Source organism: Capra hircus, chromosome 18, assembly GCF_001704415.2.
Source record: "Capra hircus breed San Clemente chromosome 18, ASM170441v1, whole genome shotgun sequence".
NCBI classification, from domain to species: Eukaryota; Metazoa; Chordata; class Mammalia; order Artiodactyla; family Bovidae; genus Capra; species Capra hircus.
In genome coordinates, this window is record NC_030825.1 from 50939540 (window position 1) to 50950343 (window position 10804).

At 58.7% G+C, this 10804-nt stretch overlaps 1 protein-coding gene across 2 annotated transcripts; it reads left to right on the top strand.

Moving 5' to 3' along the window:
• EGLN2 (egl-9 family hypoxia inducible factor 2) lies at nt 1270–10467 on the top strand. Of its 2 annotated transcripts, none has more exons than XM_018062448.1 (6): nt 1270–1390; nt 2482–3536; nt 8573–8692; nt 9138–9274; nt 9470–9537; nt 9834–10467. In XM_018062448.1, the coding sequence occupies exons 2-6, from the start codon at nt 2718–2720 to the stop codon at nt 9887–9889; spliced, it is 1200 nt and encodes a 399-aa protein (XP_017917937.1). In that variant the 5' UTR covers nt 1270–1390; nt 2482–2717; the 3' UTR covers nt 9890–10467. The 2 variants fall into 2 exon arrangements, with proteins under 2 accessions (XP_017917937.1, XP_017917938.1); XM_018062449.1 differs by lacking the exon at nt 1270–1390 and adding an exon at nt 1665–1881.

The window sequence follows — 10804 nt, forward strand, 5'->3', positions numbered from 1 at the left end:
GGGTCCCTCTGTTTGTGATGGGTGTGATGGGATCTGTAGGAATGAGTGCTGCTTGTGTGTGTGTGACACTTTGCTTGTGAGTGCTCTGTGCCCTTGGTGATTGTGTCTACAAGGGTGATGTTGTTTGGGACGCTGAGGCTAGGGAATGAGAATTCAGGCCTGTGGGTGAGCCCTGAGTCTGCTCAGTGGGTGATACTTATGCATTTCTGATGCCTGAAAGTCTGAGGCAGTGTCTAGTTAGTGCTTGACTGTGCATATGTGCCCCTGAGATCTGTGTGTGTTTTGGTGTGTATTTGGCTCTGTTGACACACCTGTGTGTGACCATGAACCCTGTGTGTGCCCCTGAAGACTGTGTGGGCTTTTGTACTACCCTAACCCCCATGCATACTTAAGATCAGTGTGTTACCTCCTGTGTCCAGGTGGACCGCTGACACCTGCACGGGCTCTGCCAGGGACTGGTGCAACCCACTGAAGACACTCACAATGGCTTTCCCTCCCCCAGGCTGGCCTTAAACCGTCCTCAAGGGAGGCCCGAGTCCCTGCTCAGCCTGGGGCTGGTGGAGGGGGCGGGGCATTTAAATGACCTCATCTGCATTTTATCCCCCTAGGTCAGGTCGTCCAGACTGTTCAAAAGACTCTCGAGATAGTCATGCCAGTGTCTTCTCTAGCTTTCCTAGCTGGTTTTATTCAGACTCCACACAGTTGTCCCGAAGAGGCAGGGCAGAGCGGGTCAGAACCTGCACATCCCTTCTAGTCCTCTCTCCCTTCTCTCAAGGACGTTGCGCTTTTTTTTTTTATAAAATGTCCCTATGTAAATTACTTGCTGTCGTGCAAATTTACATACATTTCCCAACTATCTGTCCAGACGCTTTTCAGTCCTAATCTTGGGCTGTGAGAAGGCGGGGCTGTCCATGTTAATAACATCCATAATATACCTGCCACTCCTAGACCCCACTGCTCATCCTCCCGCAGCGTTCTCTGCTCCAAGGAGACGGGCCGGCCTGTCTATGTAAATAGGCTAATTTACATGCCCCTCCCACTCGGTGGCGTCGTATACGAGCCCCCCGCCCCCACCGCCTATCCCGCCCTTCCTAACTGCGTTCCTCCTCTCGCACAAAAGGGGCGGGGCGGAGGGCGCCAAGAAGCCCGGCGTTACCATCGGATCCATTTATTCCCCCTTTCTCCTGGGAGAGGGTGTTCGGAACTCCGTCGCCCCGCCCCGCGCGGCTCGCGCCTGCGCCTGTTCATCTCCTCCGCCCGGACGCGGTCACGTGTCCACCGGGCGAGGCGGGGGCGGGGCGTCGCGGGTGGTGGGGGCGGGGTATGGCGCGCTGTGCGGCGCAGGGCGGCTGGCACAAACGGCGGCGCCGGGGCCGGAGGAAAAAGCTCGGTGAGGAGAGCCCGGGAAGGGAAGGGAACGAGGCGGAAAAGGAGTTGGAAGTCGGGCGCCGGCGCGAGCCGGGCGCGGTGTGGGGGCGCGCGCCCGGCACTCTGGCGGAGCGCCGCGACCCCGGGGAGGGGAGGGGAGCGGAGGGGAGGGGAGGTGGGGGTGGGGCGTGGGGGAGGGAGCGCGCGCCGGGCACGTCGAGCGCCGGCCGTTGGGGGTGTTGGGGTGGGAGCCGGGAGCGCGCGTCGGGCGGAGCGGGGGGGAGGGGAGGGGACACGGGGTCCCAGCGGTCCCTAGGCCTTGCCTTCGTGTCCTGCTGCGCCCCGAGGGGCCTCCGGGCCCGCACCGGAGGGACTTGGGAGGGGGGCTCTTTTTCCCCGCCTCATCCCGTCCCTGAGTGCGTGAACCCTCCTCCACCCTTCCCTCTGTCGCCGTGGACCCTGCTCCCACGGCTCCCTTCCGTCTGTCCGTCTCAGGACCTCCCTTCCGTCTGGGTGTGTGTCAGCCCCTAACGGGCTTTCCTCCTGTTGGGCTCGGGTCGACCCTTCCACCCGGTTCTGCCCGGCTGTCTCAGGCCCACTCTCTCTCCTCTTCTTCGCTGTATTATTTTTTCTGTTTCGGGACCCCCCCCCCCCCGCCACCAGTTTCCACTGTCTGTAGATCCCCCCCCTTCCTTCTGTGTTTTCCAGACTGATCCGCCCCCCTCCCCCCAGTCCTCCCCGTTTGTTACTAACTTCTAGTTCTCACTCCGCCATCCTTTTCTACTAAGAGTCCCCTCCTTTACTACTTTTTTGTTTGTGGGTCTGTGTGTGCGGATGTATCTCACTCGTAGCCCCCACTGCAGTCCTCTGGCTGTGGGTCACCTACCCAGCCTCACTTGTCCAGCTGTCCCGTTTATTGCCCCTTGTCTCTTCGTGACTCCCCCCAAGTCCCAGAGTCTCCGCCGCCCCCACCCCCCTCCCGCCATGACCTCAGGTTTTGGGGTCTTTGTAGCTAAGTCTGCCTTGCTCTCTACTGCCCCTACCACTGCCCCCACTCCCCTCCAGTGCACTTGTCTGTGTAGCTCTTCTCACCTTCCTTTTTTTTCTCTCCAGCCACTGTGACAGGTCCCTTCCCAAGCCCCTAGGGACAGCAGAGGACTTGGGGACCAGCAAGCACCCCCAGGGCGAGAGAAAAGCCTCTGCCACCTGCCCTGCCTCATCCTGCCCCACGCCAGGCCCAGCCGCCCCGGCCCCCGGCTGCATCAAGTGGAGGAGGAGCAGGTGGAGGAGGGTGGCACCATGGGCCTGGGCCGTGCCCTCCATGCCCGGGGGATGAAGACACTGCTGCCATGGACAGCCCGTGCCAGCCCCAGCCCTTGAGTCAGGCTCTCCCTCAGTTGCCGGGTTCAGTGTCAGAGCCCTTGGAGCCTAGCCGGGCCAGGATGGGGGTGGAGAGTTACCTGCCCTGTCCCCTGCTGTCCTACCACCGTCCAGGAGCGCCCACTGAGGCCTCAGCGGGGAGTGGGACCCCCAGAGCCACAGCTACTTCCGCCACAGGCAGCCCCCTGCGGGAGGGCTTCGGTGGGCAGGATGGCGGCGAGCTGCGGCCGCTGCAGAGTGAGGGTGCTGCGGCACTGGTCACCAAGGGGTGCCAGCGGCTGGCAGCCCAGGGCGCCCGGCCCGAGGCCCCCAAACGGAAATGGGCAGAGGATGGTGGGGATGCCCCTGCACCTAGCAAGCGGCCCTGGGCCAGGCAGGAGAACCAGGAGGCGGAGGGGGAGGGCTGCAGCAGTGGCAGCAGCGAGGCCAGCGCCGGGCTGAGGGAGGAGGTGCTGCCCGCGGCACCCGAGCGCCTGGCCCTGGACTACATTGTGCCCTGCATGCGGTACTATGGCATCTGCGTCAAGGACAGCTTTCTGGGGGCGGCCCTGGGTGGCCAAGTGCTGGCGGAGGTAGAGGCCCTGAAGCGGGGCGGGCGCCTGCGAGACGGGCAGCTTGTGAGCCAGCGGGCTATCCCGCCACGCAGCATCCGTGGGGACCAGATTGCCTGGGTGGAAGGCCATGAGCCGGGCTGCCAAAGCATCGGTGCCCTCATGGCCCACGTGGATGCCGTCATTCGCCACTGTGCTGGGAGGCTGGGCAGCTATGTCATCAATGGGCGCACCAAGGTGAGGCCGCGGAGACCTGCTGTGAGGGGTGGTGGGACGGGGCCCCCCAGGCACTTGGACGCCTGTTGTTCTGAGTATCAGTGAGTTTGGGGACAGGCTCCTGGGGTCACAAAAGGGTTTAGGCAGCCCTGGTGCAGGGAGTGTCAGAGCTCACTGTGGGCTCTTGTGCCCTGTGGGCCTTAGTTTGTGCACCTGCAAGCTGTGGGTTTGGCCCATAGTCACCGGGATTCTTGACCTTGCCGGGGATCCTCTCAAAGAAGCTGAAGAGAGGTGTCACCATTCGTAGCCCTGCATCTGTGTCTGAGCCTTCTTGGGGTCAGCAGCCCTGTGATGTCTGTTCATGGGCCTTAGAGCAAGTGGGCAAGGTTTGTGTCTCCGTGTGTCTGCCCATCTTGTGTTCTGTCCCCTTATTTTTCCCTCCATCCAAGTGTACCTAGTCCATCCTGGCCACTGTGCGCGTCTTGTCTGGTCTGTCTCCCAGGCAGGAGCACTGGGAGAGGTAGGTGGCAGTGGTGAGGCCCAAGCCAGGCTGAGGGAAGATGCCCACCATGCCTGGTGCTGGGCTGCACTGCACCCTGCATGCCATACTGGGACGTCTGCCTCACGCCAGCTTCCCGGGGTGGCCGTGCGCTGGCTCAGGTGGAGGTCACGACCCCATCTCGCCCATCCTGCCCCATCCTAGTCCGTGTCCTCCATCTTCTCTGTTCCGTCCGTCCCTCACTTCATCCCTGTCTGGCTCTGGTCTGTTTACTTGATCTTCTGCCTTTGGGTCTTCTCTTGATCCCCTTTTTTTGTTTTAGAGTAGTAGTTATTAATCTTTTTTTTTTTTTTTCTTTAAATTTGCTCAAAACCAAACCCTGTGTTAAGAAAAACGCTCATTTGATTAGAGTTTATGGGCAGTCATCAGGGCCTTCTGGGCCTCTAGCTGCCCATTCAGGAATCTGGGGTCAGGAGCCCTGCACAAGACAATAGTCCATAGGGCCTTTCAGCCTGCCAACTCATGGAGGGATGTGAGGGCCCTGGCCTGGAGTTCACGGTGTGGTGGTGGTTGGACAAGGCCCTGTAGGGAGTGCCTGCTGCCCTGCACCAGTGATGCCTGGCTGACGGCATGGCTGTGTTCTGCCCTGCAGGCATGAGGCTGTGCTCCTGGCGTCCTCATCCTCCCTCAGATCCCATCTTGGGTTCTGCCTCTGCCGCTTTGCTCTCAGGCAGGAACTGGCTCAGGGACCAGGGCTCCCCCAGGCTGAAGCCATGCTGGCCTCCCCACCCCAGCTGGAATTTGTCCCACTTTGCTCTGCCTCCTATTACCTTGGTAGTGGAGAGCCAGAGGCGGCCATTCAGGGGCAGGAGGTCAATGGGAATCTCCCTAGCCACAGGGTGACCAGCACCTTCTTCCCAGGGTTACCCATCCTTACAGGAGGGAGGTTAGGGGGAGACCACAAGAACTAAATAGCCCAAGGTGGGATACTTCTCTGAACCTCAGTTTGCTTATCACAGGATAGGAAAACCAGGTTAACTGCCTAGCTAGCCTCTGGCTATCTTAGGAGGGAAAGGAGAATACGTGAATCCTCTCTCCTTTGGTGCTTTGGATGTGGTTGGAAACAGGGCCCTGGAGGGGGTGGGTGGCTGGGGGTTGAGACTTTTTTAGCCCTAGGAAGTAAGAAAAAGCCTGGCTGGACTGAGAAGGGAGGGGAGGAGCCAGCCCAATCACTGGAGTTCCTCTCTGACCCTCCCCTGCCCCAGTGAGACAGCAACTTCAGCTTCCTCACCTTCACAGGGCAACATCTGGGTTCTGTCCCAGGCTCTGGAGTAAGATGGGGTGGGGTTCTGAGATGCCGGGTGGCCACAGTGGTGGTGGGGCTCAGGTCACAGTGTGGCTGCGGCCAATCACAGCCTGCCTCTCTGTGCTTCCTGAACTCGCCCCCTGTGTTCCTCCGCCTTCCTCCTCTCTGGTTCCTCTGCTCAGTTGACTGGCAGGTGGGAGGGAATTGATTTGCACTGGCTTCAAGGACTACCATAGGGGTCCCAGGGAGGCCCCTTTAAGACCAGTATGGAGGTGGGGCCTGCTGTTGGGTCAGTCCTGGGATTCTGACTTGGGGTGGGTGGGTGGGTACTGTGTGTGTGTGTGTGTGCTTTGTGGGGCTCTTGGCATGTTGCTTCTGGCTGTCCCTTATCCTAGCAGCCCCTTCCCGGAGATGGAAGTGTAAAGAACACGTTTCCTTATTACTCTGCTTGTGTCCCTTTTCCTTGTGGGCGTGGGAAGTAGATGCTTCTCAGGCCAGAGGATGCTTACCCCACCCCCCACTCCCAGGTGAGTATCTGGCGGAGGAAGAGTGGGGCCTTAAAGGGCCTGTTTCTGTGTCTAGCCTGACACAGGAGTCCTGCTTCATGAAAGACTAGTGTGTCCCTGCCTGCACGGTGGGAGGTCCTGTGAGGGGGCATGAGTGGGACACATGGAGGCCCCGAGACCCAGAAGAAGAGTGCTTTCAGTCAGCAGCTCCCTTCTTGGCCCTAGGGAGCCTGGCCTGGCCCTGGAGGCCAGTGCTGGGTAAACAAGTGCCTGTGCTGATTTCACTTTGAGGGGGATGGCAGGGGAAGTGAGCCCAGGTGCCTTCAGTTAGAGGACTCCAGGTGCTGCTGGTCCCGAGACCTGACTGACGAGGGGGACCAGTGGAAGAGTGTTCCTGGCAGGTGCAGAAGCCTGGGGGTGAGCTCAGCCTGGTCAGGGAAGAGTCAGGACGACTGCGAGGCCAGAGGTAGTTTAGGAGGCTGGTGGCCTTGGAGGCTGTGGTCAGGAATTTGTGTTCTCTGGGGATGCAGTGAGGAACTTGAAAGGATTTGAGCTGTGGTGAGGGGGAGTAAAGGGTGTCTGGCAGCTGTGTGGGGATGGTATGTGGGGGAAGAGGTTTCAGCCCTGGACCCCTTTGCTCACCCCATCCTCAAAACTGGCAAATTCTCGGCTTGGATTCTCAATGGGGAGGGCTTGCCTGTCCCTAATCAGTGACTCACTGGTTCCAGGCCACCCCCCATTCTGGCCACAGCCAGGGATCCTTTCCTCGTGGTGAAGTAGTTGCTCAGAGCACTGACCCGTCTGCAGGGAGTGAGCGGTGCAAAGAAAGTTCTTTGGAACCTGGGGCTGTGGGGGCCAAGACCTTGCCCTCATGTTGCCAGAGAGAAAGGCGCCCCACTGGGTAGCCATGGTGGTGGCAGTTGTCCTGGCCTCTTCGCCGGGGCAGGTGCTGTGGTGGGCCAGGTGCACACGTTTAACACAGCAGCTTACGGTCCGCGCTGGGGTGAGCCCCGGGGAATAATAAGCTGGGAGGAGGCCGAGGGGTTGAGTCAGCCTGGCCTGCCATGGAGTGCCTGGCAAGCCTCCTGGTTTTGGCAGCAGATGCCGATCTTTTTGATTGGGAATGTTTACCCCAGGGCTGTGGCAGATGGCCATGGCCCCCAGGTGTAGCTGAGCATTATGGGGAGCAGGGGCCAGCGGAGTGTGTCCTGGCATCACTGTGCGTCGAGGGGTCAACATAGAGGGTCCCCAGATGGGGAGCTTCATGCCAGTGCTCCCTTATTCACCTTGTTCAGCCTTCCCAGTGGCTGTGGGCAGAGGACAGGACAGGGACCTTTCAGATTTCAGCCTGTGCTTTAACTGTCATGTGTCAGGCACCATCCCGGGTGCTTTCCCAGACATTTATGTCTCATTCAGCAAGCTGTGAAGTAGTAGTTACACTCCATTTCAGGGATGAGGAGCCTGAACAAGAGTTCAGCCCAGTCCCCTGCCCAGCATCACAGCTCTTGAGGCCGCAGTGAGACCAGTGAACCCAGGGGTTAGCTCTGCGGGAACACTGGGCCTTTCCCTCACACCACACCTGTCATTTTGTGCGTACAGGCCTGGAGTGGCCAGGCCCAGAGCTCAGCGTGGCTAGGGCTGGCTTGGGCAGCAGCAGCAGTCAAGGAGAGAAGGGGGAACCCGGTGGCTAGACCTCTCCATATAGAAACCATGGCCTGGGATGAGGCCTAACTCTTAGGTCTGTGGGGGTCAGGAGCCCCCAAAGTCATATTCTCAGAGGGGTTCATGCTACTGCTGTGAACAGAAGCTGTTTGTTATCCCCGTTTGACAGATGAGATAGATGAGGCATTTGAGGCCCAAAGTGACTTAGCAGCAGCAGCAGTAGCAGGTGATGAGACTGTCCAGGGCTGCTTGACAGGCTGTCCTTGGAACTGTGATTAGATCTCAGGTTCTAGTCATGTTACAGGTTTTGGTACTGTTCACATGTGTAGGAGACTGTATCTAGCAGATACTCTTTGCCGTTATGATCAGTGCTTCTCAACATTGTGCAAATTAGAGTTACCTGGGAACCTTTAACAATTCCAGGCTGCACCTGAAGCCAAGTACATCAGAACCTCTGAGGTGGGCCTGGGCATCAGTGTCCCAGGTCATTCCAACTCTACAGCTCTGGGAGAGAACTCATGTGGGGCTTTGAGGCCACATCCCTGTATACCAGAAAACGTTTAAAAACATTTAAATTGGTTTTATTCTACTGAAATGTTTGAGTTTGGGATCGGGTTATCTTTTAAAAAAAACCCTCAAGTCACTGAGCTGTGTCTTGGTTCCACACTCTGGGCATGTGTATGCTGTTCAGTTGCCAAGTTGTGTCCAACCCTTTGTGACCCCGTGGACTGCAGCATGCCAGGCTTCTCTGTTCTTCACTGTCTCGAGTTTGCTCAAATTCATGTCCATCAAGTCAGTAGTGTTATCTAACCATCTCAAACTCGGTGCCCCCTTCTCCTTTTGCCTTCAGTCTTTGTGTGCCTCGTGTGTGTGGGAAGTGGGCTCTTGGGGCCGGGAGCTGAGGTTTCTTGTGGATAGAGGCTTGGCTAAAAAGGAACGTCTGGGTGCTGGAACCCTTGGAGCCCCCAGGACCCTTGAGGAGAGGTGAGGGGCTGAAAGGTGAGAAAGAGGAGGTAATGGCTGGCTTGCTCAAAAGTCCCTGCCTGCTCGCCTCAGTAAACCCTGTCTCCATCATCTCTGCCAGGCCATGGTGGCATGTTACCCAGGAAACGGGCTGGGGTACGTGAGACACGTGGACAATCCCCATGGCGACGGGCGCTGCATCACCTGTATCTATTACCTGAATCAGAACTGGGACGTCAAGGTAGGATGGTGGGCTGGGGCGGCGTTCACCCAGAGGCTTTTCCTCTCCCCGCTCAGCTGCTCGTATGGTCCCGGTCCTCTTCTCAACCCACTGGGGGGCGTTGTAATCTTTTAGGGGCCCTTCCTGGAAATGGCACCTCCTTCCAGCTGCCTGTGTGGTGGTGGCTCCTGGTGTTGGGTAATGGTGCAGTCTGCCCAGCCCCCAGCCTAAGGAGCACTTCCCCCGCCCCATTTCCTGTCGTCTTTAGTAGCTTCCTGCCCGTTTCCATGGTGATGCAGACCCTGGGTTGTCATTCATTTTCAGAGTCTGAGTGGTGGGAGGGAGTGATACGTGCAGTTACTATGCCCCCTGGCGGGCCCTTGGGGGCTGTGTGGCTGTGCAAGGGGAGGCGGGGCTCCAGGCAGTGCTGGCCAGCCTCCTGCCTCATCCTCTGGGCCGCCCTCAGGTGCATGGCGGCCTGCTGCAGATATTCCCTGAGGGCCGGCCCGTGGTAGCCAACATTGAGCCTCTCTTCGACCGGCTGCTCATTTTCTGGTCTGATCGGCGGAACCCCCATGAGGTGAAACCAGCCTATGCCACCAGGTAGGATCCATATTTCTGGGGATGTGCCCAGCTACTCTGCCTGCGCTAGCAGTCTTGTCAGACCCCTGGAGCGACTAGGAAGTGAGGGGATGCCAAGACGGAGGGCGGGGCTGGGGGGGGGCGGCTGACGGTGGAGATAGTGGGTGGGATCAAGTGTGATCTCTAATGGCCCTCTGGGGCTGCTTTGGTCCCCAGGTACGCCATCACTGTCTGGTATTTTGATGCCAAGGAGCGAGCAGCAGCCAAAGACAAGTATCAGCTAGGTACCTGCTTCCCAAATGGTGACTCCGCCTCTTAAGTCCTTCCTGTTCCATGTACTTCTTTAGGCCTCAAGCTGTCTCATCAATCTCTGATGAATCTCATCATCTCTTGATGAATCTGAAGTCACTGAACCTTGCAGCTCGTTTTTCCCCATCTTTGCCTGCTTTCCCTAGACAGTTGACTCACCTGGTGTCCCCAGCATGAGCCCCTCTCTTCTGATACTCTCCCAATCTTCCCAGTTTCCCTTGGCCTCTGTTCCTTCCCGATGACTCAATCCCCTGTCCCTCTTCCTCCCCAGCATCAGGACAGAAAGGTGTCCAAGTGCCCGTGTCACAGCCGACTACGCCCACCTAGTGGCCAGTCCCAGAGCTGCATGGACAGACAGCTTGCCCTGGCTTCAGGAGAGCCCTGGGCCCTGGTGCTGCCCGTCTCGGTGCCTGCTCCTTCCCCGCCACCACCACTGCTTCTGACTTTGCCTCCATCCTGCCTGGTGTGGAGGGCTCCGTCCATTGCTGAGGACCAAGGAGGAGGAGAGACCTCTACTGCCCTGGGATGGGGACGGGGGTTGTGACCTGGACAGGAGCCAGTGTTGGGGCCTTCCGTTACTGGAGCTGGGGGCCTGTGTCCTGCCCTGTCTGGTCATGCCCCTCTCAGGTTTGGAGAGCTGGAAGGAGGCATCGCCACCTCCTGCCAGGACGCAGGATCTGGGGTTGGGGTGAGTCATGGCCTCTTGCTGGGAAAGGTTTGTGGGGGAATATCCCCAAGCCCCCCACACCTCCAGCCTGGAATGTGAAGTGACTCCCTAACCCCTGTCAACCATGGCACCTTTTGGACTAGGCTGCCACTGCTTGGGCAGGATAAAGGTGCTGGGAGGAGCATGGGTGTGCAAGTCCTATCAGCCAAGAAATAAAAGTTTACCTCAGAGCTGCATACAGCTGACTCTCTTGCTACCTCTTTTTGAAAAGAGTCCTCCATCTGCAGTTCAGGCCTTTATTGACCGAAGAGGGTAAGGAGTTCTGAGAGCCAGTGAGCTGAGCTGAATCTGCCTTCAGCGGGCCACGAGGCGGAGCTGGAAGGCTGGGGGCACGTTGCCCGGGCCAGTGCACTGCCGGGTGAGGTCTGTGTCGGAGTGGCTCCCCACAGGGAGCAGGAAGAACCGCAGTAGAATGGAGGTGAGGAAGATCTCGGTTGGGGCCAGGCCTGCACCCAGGCACATCTGCTTTCCTGGGGACACGGGTATGGAGTGAGAAACCCATGCATGCCAGGGCA